Source organism: Carcharhinus amblyrhynchos, chromosome 4, assembly GCF_965287045.1.
Source record: "Carcharhinus amblyrhynchos chromosome 4, sCarAmb.v2.hapA, whole genome shotgun sequence".
Lineage (NCBI taxonomy): Eukaryota > Metazoa > Chordata > Chondrichthyes > Carcharhiniformes > Carcharhinidae > Carcharhinus > Carcharhinus amblyrhynchos.
In genome coordinates this window covers 2,960,723-2,977,405 of record NC_137327.1, presented here as the reverse complement: position 1 = coordinate 2,977,405, position 16,683 = coordinate 2,960,723, and the positions used below count along the sequence as shown (strand labels likewise).

At 49.3% G+C, this 16,683-nt stretch overlaps 1 protein-coding gene across 1 annotated transcript; it reads right to left on the bottom strand.

The window, feature by feature from the left end:
• Positions 1–2,304: 2,304 nt before the first annotated feature.
• Positions 2,305–12,599, bottom strand: rrad (Ras-related associated with diabetes). The gene is made up of 5 exons (XM_080188054.1): positions 12,554–12,599; positions 9,916–10,278; positions 6,630–6,703; positions 5,116–5,320; positions 2,305–4,464 (listed from the first exon to the last, which is right to left on the bottom strand). Exons 2-5 carry the CDS (start codon positions 10,268–10,270, stop codon positions 4,187–4,189), a joined length of 912 nt encoding a protein of 303 aa, XP_080044180.1. The 5' UTR covers positions 10,271–10,278; positions 12,554–12,599; the 3' UTR covers positions 2,305–4,186.
• Positions 12,600–16,683: the final 4,084 nt, after the last annotated feature.

Here is a 16,683-nt window from a genome sequence, read left to right as displayed (position 1 = left end):
TAATTTCTTATGCTAAACGATTCTTATTCATTCCACTGTTAACAAAATTATATCCAGCAGCAGATACCTAGTGACTGAACAGTGGTTGGCTCAGGGGAGTGGTGTGACCTCAGTGTCCAGTAGATGTCCAGTGCAGCTTGTTACTCAGCGTACCAATGATGGCCAGAGGCCAGTGACAGTCACCAGGCCCAGTGCAGCCAGCTTCAGCAAACCGGCACTGGCAAAGTCCATGAAAGGAATCGAGAGTCAGAACAGCGCAACCGAGGACAATCCAACCCTCCGTTTACAAGACCCATCCTCTGGTCCTGTACCACTGGAAGAATCGCACCCCAACCCCCATCACTGACCCGGATAGATTCCTCAGACCAGCAAATATTTCCAAGACAATACAAAGCAAGGTGGGAATAACACAGGGTGCTGCGGGGAGAGGGGTTACTGAGTGACAGTGTGAGGGAGCTGGATTAACATCAGTACAGATACGGTCAGTAACACAGGGTGCTGGGGGGGAGAGAGGGGTTACTGAGTGACAGTGTGAGGGAGCTGGATTAACATCAGTACAGATACAGTCAGTAACACAGGGTGCTGGGGGGAGAGAGGGGTTACTGAGTGACAGTGTGAGGGAGCTGGATTAACATCAGTACAGATACAGTCAGTAACACAGGGTGCTGGGGGGAGAGGGGTTACCGAGTGACAGTGTGAGGGAGCTGGATTAACATCAGTACAGATACAGTCAGTAACACAGGGTGCTGGGGGGGAGAGAGGGGTTACTGAGTGACAGTGTGAGGGAGCTGGATTAACATCAGTACAGATACAGTCAGTAACACAGGGTGCTGGGGGGGAGAGAGGGGTTACTGAGTGACAGTGTGAGGGAGCTGGATTAACATCAGTACAGATACAGTCAGTAACACAGGGTGCTGGGGAGGAGAGGGGTTACTGAGTGACAGTGTGAGGGAGCTGGATTAACATCAGTACAGATACAGTCAGTAACACAGGGTGCTGGGGGGAGAGAGGGGTTACTGAGTGACAGTGTGAGGGAGCTGGATTAACATCAGTACAGATACAGTCAGTAACACAGGGTGCTGGGGGGAGAGGGGTTACCGAGTGACAGTGTGAGGGAGCTGGATTAACATCAGTACAGATACAGTCAGTAACACAGGGTGCTGGGGGGGAGAGAGGGGTTACTGAGTGACAGTGTGAGGGAGCTGGATTAACATCAGTACAGATACAGTCAGTAACACAGGGTGCTGGGGGGGAGAGAGGGGTTACTGAGTGACAGTGTGAGGGAGCTGGATTAACATCAGTACAGATACAGTCAGTAACACAGGGTGCTGGGGGGGAGAGGGGTTACTGAGTGACAGTGTGAGGGAGCTGGATTAACATCAGTACAGATACAGTCAGTAACACAGGGTGCTGGGGGGGAGAGAGGGGTTACTGAGTGACAGTGTGAGGGAGCTGGATTAACATCAGTACAGATACAGTCAGTAACACAGGGTGCTGGGGGGGAGAGAGGGGTTACTGAGTGACAGTGTGAGGGAGCTGGATTAACATCAGTACAGATACAGTCAGTAACACAGGGTGCTGGGGGGGAGAGGGGTTACTGAGTGACAGTGTGAGGGAGCTGGATTAACATCAGTACAGATACAGTCAGTAACACAGGGTGCTGGGGGAGAGAGGGGTTACTGAGTGACAGTGTGAGGGAGCTGGATTAACATCAGTAGAGATACATCAGTAACGCAGGGTGCTGGGGGAGAGAGGGGTTACTGAGTGACAGTGTGAGGGAGCTGGATTAACATCAGTACAGATACAGTCAGTAACACAGGGTGCTAGGGAGTGAGGGGTTACTGAGTGACAGTGTGAGGGAGCTGGATTAACATCAGTAGAGATACATCAGTAACGCAGGGTGCTGGGGGAGAGAGGGGTTACTGAGTGACAGTGTGAGGGAGCTGGATTAACATCAGTACAGATACATTCAGTAACACAGGGTGCTGGGGGGAGAGAGGGGTTACTGAGTGACAGTGTGAGGGAGCTGGATTAACATCAGTACAGATACAGTCAGTAACACAGGGTGCTAGGGAGTGAGGGGTTACTGAGTGACAGTGTGAGGGAGCTGGATTAACATCAGTAGAGATACATCAGTAACACAGGGTGCTGCGGGGGAGAGGGGTTACTGAGGGAGAGAGTGAGAAGGCTGGATTAACACACAGATAGTTTTGGTGAATTTGGGTAAAACACTGAGGGAAGACTGTGTTGCAATAAATCTTCAGCATTACAGAAAGATGTAGCACGCAGTGATGCAAGGCTGAATAAATTTATTTTAATACAAAAATCGATATGTAAACAGGTAGGAAATGATTTGAATAATAATATACCAAGGTGCAAAGGAATCTGACAGGACCTAGCAGTGAACCACAGTGAGAATGTATTATTGCTAAATTAATCCTGTTTCTCAGTTTCTGTCCATTTGGACCTGTCTGTCTATGATCCTGTATGAACTGCACACTCCACAGCTCTTCCCACACAGCCAGACAGTCTTCTGTTTCTTATTACTCTGTTTAAAGATCAGTTGGATAAACACACTCACCACTGAATCCTTGTGTTTATCGAAGATTGGTGCTGATTACAGCAGCATTGCTGTTTTATAAATCACAAAGTGGAGGGTTGTTAAACTGCTTCTTTCAAACAAATTAAAAGTTTCGCCCACCAATCTCCCCCCGAACAAGCTCACACGCTGACAATGAAACCAGGAATGCTGGTTACAGCTCAGAATCTGAAACTGTAGCCCTGAAACTGGCAGATTTCTCAGCCTGTCAGTGGCTTTTTTTTCATGAGATGTGGGCATCGCTGGTAAGGGCAGCATTTATTGCCCATTCCTAGTTGCCCTTGAGTGTCTTGCTTGGCTATTCCAGTTGAGAGTTAACCACATTGCTGTGGCTCTAGAGTCACATGGAGACCAGACCGGCTAAAGACGGCAGATTTCCTTCCATCAAGGCCACTAGTAAACCAGATGGTTTTTTAGAACAAATAGTGATAGTTGTCATTGTCACCATTACTGAGGCTAGCTTTATATTCCAGATTTATTAATTTTATTTCAATTTCTCCAGCTGTGGTGGTGGGATTTGAACTCTTGCCCCCAAACATTAGCCCGAGTCACTGGATTACTAGTCTAACACTACACCACACACCCCACTGTCCCCCTGCAGCTCACATCAAGTTGGACACCAGTTCAATCCCAATATTCCTACTCCTTTGACGGACTTTACAGGCCTCTGGGGCAACAGCAGGGTGAGTGGGACTAACTGGACATCCCTTTCAAAGAACCAACACAAGTACGATGGGCCAAATGGCCTCTTTTCGTGCTGTAACGATTCTATGACACTGAGGAGAGGATGTCACAATTTCAGAGCTGTTGAATTCATTTCGGCTCCTCGCGACTAATAATTAATAAGACAACTATAGAATTTGAGGACTGATTCTGTGCTCATTTTCTGACCCTGGTTATTGTTTGCAAACTTTCTAAATTGAATGGAAGGGGGCATTTTAGCAAATTCCCCCTGGGGGAGACTGTCTGGCAGTGTCTCTCTCGCTGAATCACTAGGAGAGTTTTAGATGAAGAAAACTCTTCAACCCATTGGATCAGACCCTCGTTCAATACCAACCTGACCAATCCCTCAGGCTGGAATCCAATTTCCCTATCCCGGCATGCAAGTCTTTCTTAAAGGAGTCCAGCGTCCTTGCCCCGGCCACCTCCATCTGTTGCTGTTGGGGTGGTTCACCATTGCTATCAGAGGGAAAGTGAGTGTATGAACAGGATAAGACATGCCAGAGAGCGGGTTCAAATACTTTCAGGTATATAGCCTCAGGTGAGAGCGGCGGAAGGCTGGCACTTATATTCTTGGTGGAGAGGTTATCAATTGTCAGGCTTCAGTATCCAAGGAGGAGGTCCAGGCGTGCAGATACATGGTCAGTATCATATGTCTGACAGGATTGGTAGCTGTTGGAAAGACAACATGCAAGAAATGCGTTGCCTTATTCGCCAGCAGAATTTCAAATTCCTTTTGCATAGTTCCCAATAATGTTAATTCTGGGAGCAGAAACTCCTTTCATTCAACACCCACCAAAGGGCAAGCAGATTGGAAACCCATTGTACAGCAGTCAAGGTGACCAATTGCCTTTCCTGCATCTAACTTCAAAGGACAGACAGGTCATGGCAGGACTTGGATTTCTGCTTGAATGCCATCTTCTTGTTGTTCCTGGCCACAATGCGGCTGAGGAATCGCTTGGCCTTTTGCCCGATGCTCTCCCGCCTCTTGGCGTTCGCCAGCCGCCTGTCGTTGGCCTCCTTGCTGTCCCTGCGCAGTCTGACCTGCCGGATGATGCCCTCAAAGAGGTCCCTGACGTTGTGGTGGAGGACGGCAGACGTCTCGATGAACTTGCAGTTGAAAACCACGGCACAGGACCTCCCCTCTGTGGAGAAATTGGAAGATTGCGTTAGCATCCAACAGGAAAGGGAGGGACTCGCATTTACATAGCACCTTCCACGATTCCAGGACATCCCAAAAATTCTTTACAGCCAACGGGATACATTTAAAGTTAGATAGAAAACATGGCAGAAAATGTGCCAACAGCGAGATGCCACGAGCAGAAACGAGGCACTGATTGGATACTCTGTCTTTAATGGGATTATGTGAAGGATAAATATTGGCCAGGCCATGGGACAGAACTTCTTCAAATAGTCTTTTGGGATTTTTCACATAAACCCGAGAGAGCAGACAGAAACTTGGTTTCAAATCTCATCCAAAGTTATCCTCCCAGTTCCCCACGGGAACCCAAATAACATGTTCAAACCCCAGGTGATGGCTGACCCACACAGCCCCTGACTGCCACAGAGAGAGACAGAAAGAAAGAGAGGTATGGGGAAAGGAAGGAAAGAAATAGGCAGATACAGTGAAACAGGGAGAAACAGCAATGGAGACAGTCAGAGAGAGGCACCCAATTATTCCCGAGTATTTCCACACATTCTGGAGCTCCGATACGGAACTGTTCCAAATTGAGAACTGACTTGGTCCAAACACTGTTATTGTCAGCAGTGAGTACAATGCAGTAACTCCCACATACCTTCCACTGACACCTCCCTGGATCGAACCAAGTCACTTTTGTTCCCAACCAGGATAATGGGGATGTCCTCCGCCTGCCTCACTCTCCTCAGCTGGATCCTCAGTTCTGAGGCTTTCTCAAAGCTAGCCCGATCTGTTACTGAATACACGATGATGTAAGCATCTCCCAGCTTCATACAGTGATCCCGGATCCAATTGGTGTCATCCTGAAATGATAAATAAAGTTACAGCTTAGTTTCTGGACATCAATGAATATATCACTGCCTGAGAGGATAGTTTAACATCTCATCTGAAAGATGATATGTCCGATTATGCAGCACTCCCTCGGCACTGACCCTCTGACAGTGTGGCACTCCCTCAGTACTGACCCTCTGACAGTGCGGCACTCCCTCAGCACTGACCCTCTGACAGTGCGGCACTCCCTCAGCACTGACCCTCTGACAGTGCGGCACTCCCTCAGCACTGACCCTCTGACAGTGCGGCACTCCCTCAGCACTGACCCTCTGACAGTGCGGCACTCCCTCAGCACTGACCCTCTGACAGTGCGGCACTCCCTCAGCACTGACCCTCTGACAGTGCGGCACTCCCTCAGTACTGACCCTCTGACACTGCGGTACTCCCTCAGCACTGACCCTCTGACAGTGCGGCACTCCCTCAGTATTGACCCTTGTAAACCTCTACAACCCTATGAGTGTGTGTGAGTTTGTGTCTGTCTTTGTCAATGTGTGTGTTTGTGTGTGTGTGAATGTCAATGGGTCAGTGTGTGTGTCACTGTGTGTGTGTACGTGACAGTGCGTGTGTCAGTGTATGTGTGTTTGTGTGTCAGTGTGCGTCAGTGTTTGTGTCAGTGTGTATGTGTGTGTGAATGAATGTGTGTGACAGTGTGTGTGCATGTGTGTGTGTCGGTGTGTGTGAGTCAGTGCACGTGTGTGTGTGTGTGTGTGTCAATGTGTGTGTATGCATGTGTGTGTGCTTGTGGGTGTGTGTCTGTATGTGTGAGTGAGTGTGTCAGTATGTGTGTGGGTGTGAGTGAGTACGTCAGTGTGTGTGTGTGTGTGTGTGTGTGTGTGGGTGTGTGTGTGAGTGAGTGTGCCAGTGTGTGTGTATGTACGTGTGTGTGTGTGTGTATGTGGGTGTATGTGTGAGTGAGTGTGTCAGTGTGTGTGTGTGCGTGTGTGGGTGTATATGTGAGTGAGTGAGTGTGTGTGTGTGTGTGTGGGTGTGTGTGGGTGTGTGTCTGGGTGTGTGTGTGAGTGAGTGTGTCAGAGTGTGTGTCTGTGTGTGTGTGTGTGTGTGGGTGTGGGTGTGTGTGGGTGTATGTGTGAATGAGTGTGTCAGTGTGTGTCTGGGTGTATGTGTGAGTGTGTGTGTCAGAGTGTGTGTCAGAGTGTGTGTCAGTGTGTGTGTGTGTGTGAGTGAGTGTGTGTGTGTGTCTGGGTGTACGTGTGAGTGAGTGTGTGAGTGTGTGTGTCAGAGTGTGTGTCAGAGTGTGTGTCAGTGTGTGCACGGACCAACCTGCTCCCAGATATCGAACAGCAGAAGATTTGCTTCCTCCCCGTCCACCATCATCGATCTGTCAAACGTGTCTCCTGTAAGGAAAGGATTCACGTTGAGTCTCATTCATCACATCTTCAAATCACATAGACCAGGAGGAGGCCATCCAGCCCAGCATGCCTGAACTATCCCAGTTAGTCCCACTCCCTGCTCTTTCTCCCATATCCCTTCTTCAAATATTTCTCCAATCCCCCTTTGAAAGTTCCAATTGAATCTGCTTTCATTTTCCTTTCAGATGATGCATTCCAGATCATAACAACTCGCTGGTAAACAAAATTCACCCCATTTCCTCCTCTTAATCTCTGATTAATTGTTTGAAAATCTGTGCCCCTCTGGTTACTGGCCCGACAGCGACTGAAAACAGTTTCTCCTTTTGTGGGCAGTGTGTAGCATAAGGGCGGCACGATGGCACAGTGGTTAGCACTGCAGCGCCAGGGACCCGCTTCGATTCCCGGCTTGGGTCACTGTCTGTGTGGAGTCTCCCCGTGTCTGCGTGGGCTTCCACTGGGTGTCTGGTTTCCTCCCACACTCCAGTGATGTGCGGGTTAGGTGAATTGACCCTAAGTGTCCAACTAAGATGCATGTTAGAGAGATTAGCAGGATAAATACGTGGGGTTACAGCGATGGGGGGAGATGGGGGGGGGGGGAGCGGGTCTGGGTAAGATGCTCTGTCAGGGATGCAGTGCAGAATCGATGGGCTGAATGGCTTCCTGCACTGTAGTGCTCCTGTAATTCATGATCAAATCCTCCCCATAATTCGGAGCAAGAGTTATTTGGCATAACTTCTCAAAGACAAACCCCTCCCTCAGCCCTTGGTGAACAGACAGACTGAGGGGGTCGGTCACCATCTCTCTCTCACATCCTCACACTCACTTTGGTTTCGTTCAGTGGTTGCAATGAGTTGGAAAGACCCCATGGGAGGGGTCAGGATGATCCTGAATCCTCCTCCCGCGCTGCTGCTGCTGTGGTCAGCAATGATATTGCTCCTTTTGTTCACCCACAATACGTGTCGAGAGGCGCAGTGGCACAGTGGTTAGCACTGCTGTCTCCCGACGCCAGGGACCCGGGTTCGATTCCCGGCTTGGGGTCACTGTCTGTGTGGAGTTTGTACGTTCTCCCCGTGTCTGCATGGGTTCCCTCCAGGTGCTTTGGCTTTCTCTCACACTCCAAAGGTGTGCAGGTTAGGTGGATTGGCCATGCTAAATTATCCCTTAGCAGGATTGGCAGGGTAAATATGTGAGGTTATGGGGATAGGGCCTAGGTGGGATTGTGGGCGATGCAGACTCGATGGGCCAAATGGCCTTCTTCTGTAGTGTAGGGATTCTATGAGGGAGGCTATTGGTCATCTTGGCTTTATTATCCAGAAGGACGCTTTCCTTTAATGGTGTCTCAGTGATTGCTGGTTACCATGGAGATTCGCTGCTGAGATCTCTAACTTACTGAAAGGTTAGGCTGTGTTTTTCACACTGCCAGTAATGATCAGCCTCAGGGTGTAAGTCAGTGCTGGGGCATTGATGTGACTCAGGCGACGGGGTCCAGCTGTAGGCAAGTCACTGTTACTCACACGTGAGCCTCCAAAGCCCCTTTCAGCCTCATCCTTGGATCTCCACTTTAACCATTCTTGGGGGCCACTGAAGAGGTTGTGTTTAATTTTCCATCATTTACTATGTTTATTCAACAAGAGGGGAAAGTGTGATTTCAGGAGGTGGAATCTATTAATATCTTGAGCAGGTCTCACAGGTCGCTGGCACAGGAGTTCAGATATGGATCTCACATGGCCAGTTATAACACAACCTGAATCCCCGAGCGGGGGTCAGAGACGCAATGGTTTTTGGTAATACTGGGAACCTCAGACAATAAACAATGTGCAGAATGCAGGAGAGAACCAAGAGAAGGAGGTAACAAAAAAAAATAGTCACTTTGCATTTCAATAGCGCCTTCTGCAACCACAGGATATCCCATAGCGCTTCCCAGTGAATGAAATGCGGTCACTTTGGTAATCTAGGACATACAGCAGTCAATGTGTGTGCACTGCAGGATCCCCACACACAGATAAATGACTAAACAATATGCTTTATTGATGTTGATTGAGGGATAAATATTGGCCAGCGCAGCAGGGAGAACTATTCCATTTGACAACAAAGTAGTGCTGCAGGGTCTCACACACACATCCAGAGGGTGATGTGACCTTCACTTAGTGTCTAACCCAAAATACATCAATGTGATGCTCCCCCAGCACTGACCCTCTGACAGTGCGGCACTCCCTCAGTACTGACCCTCTGACAGTGCGGCGCTCCCTCAGCACTGACCCTCTGACAGTGCGGCACTCCCTCAGTACTGACCCTCTGACAGCGCGGCGCTCCCTCAGCACTGACCCTCTGACAGCGCGGTGCTCCCTCAGTACTGACCCTCTGACAGTTCAGCACTCCCTCAGTACTGACCCTCCGACAGGGTGGCACTCCCTCTGTTCTGCACTGTTGTGTCAGTCTGGATTTTCTATTCAAGTTCCTGGCGTTAATTGAATTCATAACCTTCTGACTCAGGGACAATTGCTATTTACTGAGTGAATGCTGACACTTTTAAGTAAGACATAATAACACACGTGGGTTTATAAACTTGCACGTTGCACAAAGCATACCAATACCAATCTCTCTATCACACATGCATTCCCCGTATCCCAGTTCCTGTATTCTAATCTACCTCTCAGAACCTCCATCTATCAATCTTTCTCTGTCTCTTATAATTCTCTCTATCCCAGTCTCTCTCTCTCCCTCCCTTTCTCTCTCAATCTCTCCATCCCATCTCTCTGTTCCATTACTTCTCTCTCTCACAATCTCACTATCTCATCTCTCTACCTCAGTACCTCTCCGTCCCTCTGTCTCTCTATCCGCAGTCTGTCTATCCGAGGCCATCTCTCTATCTCTCTCCTTCCCTCTCTCTCTATCTCCTGTCTCTCTATCCCAGTCCCTCTCCCTCCCCTTCTCTCTCTTAGTCTCTCTCTCTCCCAGGTCTCCCTATCCCAGTCCCACTCTCTTTCTCTCTCCCCTTCTTTCTCTCTCTCTCTCTTTCAGTCTCTATCCCCAGTCTCTCTACCTTCTAACTGACCTCTGTTTCTGTCTACAATTTTCTCCCTGCCTATAACTCTCTGTCTCTCTCTTGCTCTCTCTAGCTGTCTGTATCTATCTCTTCATCATGCAATTTCCTCCTTCTCTTGCTCTCCGAACAACACAGCACCAAACACACTCACCTCTTCCTTCAGTCTCATGGGGCTCGCTCTCCTCAACCCCTCCGAATATCCGGGCCAGGCTGGACTTTCCGACCCGATGTCCCCCCAGAAGGACCACCTTGTAGATGCTGCTGTCAGACTCGCTGGAGGTGATGGAGTCAGAGGAACCGGAACCTGAGCTGTTGTGCTGCGGCTGCCCGGGGTTGTATGAGGTGCAGCGTACCAGGTTGGACAGGGTCCCTGACTGGAGTGAGGCACAGAGCTCACGGTCATCCACTGGCATACTCCGACGGTGAAACTGCTGGTGAACATGTAACGGCGTACTGCCCCGCCTCCTCTCCAAGGCTCTGGTCTTATCAGTCTTGTTCAGGGTCATTTCACTGCCTAGGAGAGCGGGAGGATGGAGAGATAAAGTGCGGATGTTAGGAATGGACTAACAGACCTTCCAATTAATTTGATTATAATTATTCAATAGAAATCACTGATATATAAAGGGGCTACACGTGGCCCCTTGGATGGAGAGTTGTGTGTGGAGTTGGATCAAAGAAATGAAGGTAGTTTATGAAGAAGCTGATCTTGTGTCTCCTTTACTGAACTACAGCTGAGAGGTTCAAACAGAGGAGGGAGAGAGAGAGACTGGGTGGAGGGGAGGTTGGAGAAAAAGATGCAGAAGAGAAAGAGGCAGTTGGAGTGAGGGGAGAGAAAAGGATCGAGAGACAGAGAGAGGGAGAAAGAGAAACTTTGCTTTCAAGGAGTGTCTATAACAGAGGAAACCATTTTTGTTATTTCCTTTGAGAGGATAGAATGGGCTCCGCCATGCATTCACCCATGGTAAACATCCTTCTGCCAACTGCCCTGATTTGGGTGTTTGTTTGGGGTGGGTGTTGCTGGAGAAACGGGAAAGAGGGAAATCTGAACAGAAAAGGAGATTCGTCTCATCTGTATAAAATTGAGTGATCCTCACAGAAATAGATTCTGAAGACTTGAGCTAAACCTAATGCAGAGGCAAGATTGCACTGTCAGAGGGTCAGTGCTGAGGGAGTGCCGCACTGTCAGAGGGTCAGTGCTGAGGGAGTGCCGCACTGTCAGAGGGTCGGTGCTGAGGGAGTGCCGCACTGTCAGAGGGTCAGTGCTGAGGGAGTGCCGCACTGTCAGAGGGTCAGTGCTGAGGGAGTGCCGCACTGTCAGAGGGTCAGTGCTGAGGGAGTGCCGCACTGTCAGAGGGTCAGTGCTGAGGGAGTGCCGCACTGTCAGAGGGTCAGTACTGAGGGAGTGCCGCACTGTCAGAGGGTCAGTGCTGAGGGAGTGCCGCACTGTCAGAGGGTCAGTGCTGAGGGAGTGCCGCACTGTCAGAGGGTCAGTGCTGAGGGAGTGCCGCACTGTCAGAGGGTCAGTGCTGAGGGAGTGCCGCACTGTCAGAGGGTCAGTGCTGAGGGAGTGCCGCACTGTCAGAGGGTCAGTGCTGAGGGAGTGCCGCACTGTCAGAGGGTCGGTGCTGAGGGAGTGCCGCACTGTCAGAGGGTCAGTGCTGAGGGAGTGCCGCACTGTCAGAGGGTCAGTGCTGAGGGAGTGCCGCACTGTCAGAGGGTCAGTGCTGAGGGAGTGCCGCACTGTCAGAGGGTCAGTGCTGAGGGAGTGCCGCACTGTCAGAGGGTCAGTACTGAGGGAGTGCCGCACTGTCAGAGGGTCAGTGCTGAGGGAGTGCCGCACTGTCAGAGGGTCAGTGCTGAGGGAGTGCCGCACTGTCAGAGGGTCAGTGCTGAGGGAGTGCCGCACTGTCAGAGGGTCAGTGCTGAGGGAGTGCCGCACTGTCAGAGGGTCAGTGCTGAGGGAGTGCCGCACTGTCAGAGGGTCAGTGCTGAGGGAGTGCCGCACTGTCAGAGGGTCAGTGATGAGGGAGTGCCGCACTGTCAGAGGGTCAGTGCTGAGGGAGTGCCACACTGTCAGAGGGTCAGTGATGAGGGAGTGCCGCACTGTCAGAGGGTCAGTGCTGAGGGAGTGCCGCACTGTCGGAGGGTCAGTGCTGAGAGTGGTTGGGGTGTGGAATACACTGCCTGCTGTGATAGTGGAGTCGGACACTGTAGGAACTTTACAGTGTAAATGTTTACAGTGGAACTGTAGGAGCAGTTATTGGATAGACACATGGAGCACTCCAGAATGATAGGGAGTGGGATAGACTGATCTCGGGATTGGGCATAGCTCAGCACAGCATTGAGGGCCGAAGGGCCTGTACTGTGCTGTTCTATGGAATCTGTTCTGCACACACTCTGCAATAAGAAACTTTGGGTCTGGTGAAGCTCAGACAGCGAGGCAGAACCCTTTCCCTTTGCTGACAGTTTTCGCCGAGTTCCGCCGCGGGGTCAGTTTCTTTGGGAATGTTTCAGTCTCTCCCGGGATAGTTCAGCGGCTCTCTCAGGGGGAACAAGTTAATCAATCCCCCCACCTCCTCCTCCCCTGTCCCGCGGGATTCCGGGCTCAGAGCTGCACAGATCCATCCCAGCAACTGTCCCTGTCCGCACTGAGTCCTGAAACAGTCTGTATCCGCCCCCCCTCCCCTGCCCTCCCTTCAGCTCTGCCCCTGTCCCAGGGACAGTGCTGAGTGACCCAGCCACAAAGAAACCCCCACCCACCTCCCTGTGCAGCAGGGAGAGATCCCTACCTGTTTGTTTGCTGTCTCTCCGGGTGAAGAGTGCTGTCTGCTCTCTCTCTCTGCTTTGACTATATTTGCTGCGGTCTGCACTGCCGCTATTTATAATCCACACTCAGTTCAGTCAGTCCCTGACATCACCGAAATTCGATTACTATCAAAGCCCAGAATAGGTTTCATTGAAGCAGATGAGTGTGACTGAGACACAGCCCAGGGTTGCTGAGAATTTCCACTGCCCACCCCCTCCTACTTCACTCATCTCCTTATTTCATCCAAAGTTTGTTTTTTCTCTCAGGGCATTTTTTAAACATTTCTGTCCAGGGCTCCAGCCACACTACCACCTCCCCCCCCCAAGCCAGGTTCCTCATGCTGCTTTTACCAATCAACCATTTCCCCACATCTTTCACAACCTCAGAACATCCCCAAGCACTCTACAGCCAACAAAGCCAATGGGTGGCACGGTAGCACAGTGGGTTAGCACTGCTGCTTCACAGCTCCAGGGTCCTGGGTTCGATTCCCGGCTCGGGTCACTGTGTGTGTGGAGTTTGCACATTCTCCTCGTGTCTGCTTGGGTTTGCTCCGGTTTCCTCCCACAGTCTAAAGATGTGCGGGTTATGTTGATTGGCCGTGCTAATAAATTGCTCCTTAGTGTCCCGGGATTAGTGGGTGGGATATGGGGGTAGGGCCTGGGTGGGATTGTGTTCAGTGCAGACTCAATAGGCTGAAGAGCCTCTTTCTGCACTGTAGGGTTCCATCTATGTATCTAAATTGCCCCTTATCCTCAGGGAGATTAGCAGGGTAAGTATGTAGGGTTATGGGGATAGGGCCTGGGTGGGATTGTGGTTGGTGCAGACTTGATGGGCTGAATGGCCTCTTCCTGCGCTGTAGGGAGTCTATGACTCTAAGTACTTTTGAAGTGTAGTGGCTGTGATAAGGTGCAGAAGCCAATTTGTGCACAGCAAGATCCCGCCAACAGCAATGTTCGGGTTTTTGTGAGGGTGATTGGTCAGAATCTGAACGGGACCAGCCGAGTACCACAGCTATGAGGGCAGGTCAGAGGCTGGGAATTCTGCAGAGGGTAACTCACCTCCTGACTGCCCAAAGCCAGTCCACTATCTATAAGGCACAGGTCAGGAATGTAATGGAATTCTCTCCACTTGCCTGGATGGGTGCAGCTCCAAGAAGGCTTAAGAAGCTCAACGCCTCCAGGACAAAGCAGCCCCATTTGATTGGCACCCCATCTACAAACATCGAGGCCCTTCAATGCTGACAAACTGTGCCAGCTGTGTGTACCATCTTCAACACTGAAGAACACTCCCACTCTTCTTTAAAATAGTGCTTTGGAATCTTTTATATCCATCACAAGATGCGTTGCAGCAACTCACCAAAGATCTTTCAACAGCACTTTCCAAACCTGTGACCTTTACCACCAAAAAGGTCAAGGGTGGCAGATAGATGGGAACACCAGGACCTGCAAGTTCCCTTTCAAGTCATTCACCACCCTGACTTGGGAATGATATTGGCCATTCCTTCAATATCACTGGGTCAAAATCCTAGAACTCCCTCCCTAATAGCACTGTGGGTGTATCTACACCCAATGGTTCAAGATGGAGGCCCACTGCCACCTTCTCAAGGGCAACTAGGAATGGGCAATGATTGCTGACCTAGCGAGGCACACCTACAGCCCGTTAAATAATAAATAAAAATTGAGGGGTAAATATTGACCAGGACACTGTGACAAACTCTCCCACTCTTCTTTAAAATAGTGCTTTGGAATCTTTCCATCTCAGAAAACTGATTGGGTTAAAGTTCAATCTGAAACATACTCTCCCTCTGGAGTGTCAAACTAAATCACTTCATTCAAGTCATGGTGTCTGATTGAATCTATGCAGTGTTCTGATAGAGACAGTACTACCCATTAAGCCACCAACTGTGCTGTTAAAATCAGGGGTGTACAAGAGGCCAAAAGTGGAGGAATGCAGTGTCCAGGTAGACTGGAGGAAGTTACAGAGACACAGGGGTGAATTTTACTGTCCCGTCTGCCATGGGAATCGGAGCGGGTGAGAGGCGGGCCACGGTAAGGTCTGTTGACCAGGGGTGGGATTTTCCAGTTTCAGAGCCAGGGTGGCTGGAGACTCCAAGCCACAGATCTGCAACACCAGGGTGGGATTTGAAAGCACAGATGAGAATTTTAAATTCCCAATGTTGTTGGAAGTGTAGATCAGTGAGTGGGTGGATGGAATTTGACACAAATGAAGAAGAGTTTTCAATGGCTGGTTTATGTAAGGTCGGAGGTTAGCCAGGAGAGTCTTGGCTTAGTCAAGCCTGGAGGTAACAACCTTTCACGGTCTTGGAACCTCCAAAGGGATCGAAGGAAATGCCAAACTGTTATAGGCCAGTTAGTCTTACATCAATGGTGAGTAAATTAGTATAATCAAGCCTGAGAGATCAGATTAACTCTCACTTAGAAAGACATGGACTAGTCAGGGATGGTCAGCGTGGATTTGTTAAAGGAAGATCTTGCCTCACACACTGATTGAATTCTTGAGGCAGTGACAAGGAGGATTGATGAAGATGGTACAATGGATGTTGTGCACGTGGATTTTAACAAGGCGTTTGACAAGGTTCCACACGGCAGATTGGTCAAAAAAGTAAATGGGATACAATGTGACAAACTGGATCAAAAGTCAGCTTTGGAGCATGAGATAAAGGGTAATAGTGAATGGAAAGTTGATTCCAGTGGTGTTCCACAGGGTTCAGTGTTGAGACCCTTGCTGTTTAGAGTCATAAAAGTTTACAGCATGGAAACAGGCCCTTCAGTCCAACTTGTCCGAGTCACTCAGGTTTTACCACTAAGCTAACCCCACTTGCCCACATTTAGCCCATATCCCTCCATACCCATCTTACCCATGGAACTGTCTAAATGCTTTTTAAAAGACAAAATTGCATTTGCCTCCACTACTACATCTGATAGCTCATTACAGACAGGCACCATCTTCTGTACGAAAAAATTGCCCCTCTGGACCCTTTTGTATCTCTCCCTTCTCACCTTAAACCTATGCCCTCTTGTTTCAGACTCCCCTGCCTTCTGGAAAAGAAGTTGACAGATTCCTTATCCATACTCCTCATTATTTTATAAACCTTTATAAGAACATCCCTAAGTCTCCTTGTTTCAGGAAAAAAGTCGCAGTCTATCCAGCCTCTCCTTATAACTCAAACCATACCATCAAGTCTGGGTAGCATCCCATTAACTCTTTTTGCACTCTTTCTAGTTTAATAATATCTCTATTTCTATAATAGGGTGACTAGAACTGTACTCAATATTCAAGTGTGGCCTTACCAATGTTTTGTACAACTTCAACAAGATATCCCAACTCCTGCATTCAATGTTCTGACAGATGAAACCAAGCATGCCGAATGCCTTTTCACCACTCTGTCCACCTGTGACTCCACTTTCGGAGCTATGAACCTACATCCCTTGATCTCTTTGTTCTGTAGCTCTCCCAAAATCCCTACCATTAACTGAGTAAGTGCTGCCCAAGTTCGATCTATCAAAATGCATCACCTCACATTTATCTAAATTAACTTCCATCTGCCATTCATCAGCCCACTGGCCCAATGACATAGATCATAGAACATTACAGCACAGTACAGGCCCTTCGGCCCCCAGTGTTGCGCCAACCTGTGAAACCAATCTAAAGCCCATCTAACCTACACTATTCCAATATCATCCATATCTTTATCCAATGATCATTTAAATGCCCTTAACGTTGGCGAGTCCACTACTGCTGTAGGCAATAGATCAAGATGCCATTGCGATCCTAGATAACCTTCTTCACTATCCACTCTGCCACCAATCTTGGTGTCATCTGCCAACTTACTAACCATGTCTCCTAAATTCTCATCCAAATCATTAATGTAATTGGCAAATAATAGTGGACTCAGCACCAATCCCTGAGGCACACTGCTGGTCACAGGACTCCAGTTGGAAAAACAACTCTCAACAGCTGCCCTCTGTCCTCTGTTGTCAAGCCAACTTTGTATCCAATTGGCTACCTCACCCTGGATCCTGATTTGTGTTATACTTTAATGATTTGGACATGAACATGGGATTGCGATTGGAAAATTTGCAGATAACGCAA

Coding starts and splice junctions, on each gene's coding strand:
- rrad (XM_080188054.1), bottom strand. CDS start 10,270: ATGACCCTGAACAAGACTGATAAGACCAGAGCCTTGGAGAGGAGGCGG. Junction 5,321..6,629: donor TGTTCGATATCTGGGAGCAG/GTTGGTCCGTGC, acceptor TTATCATTTCAG/GATGACACCAATTGGATCCG. Junction 4,465..5,115: donor CAGGGAGGTGTCAGTGGAAG/GTATGTGGGAGT, acceptor ATTTCTCCACAG/AGGGGAGGTCCTGTGCCGTG.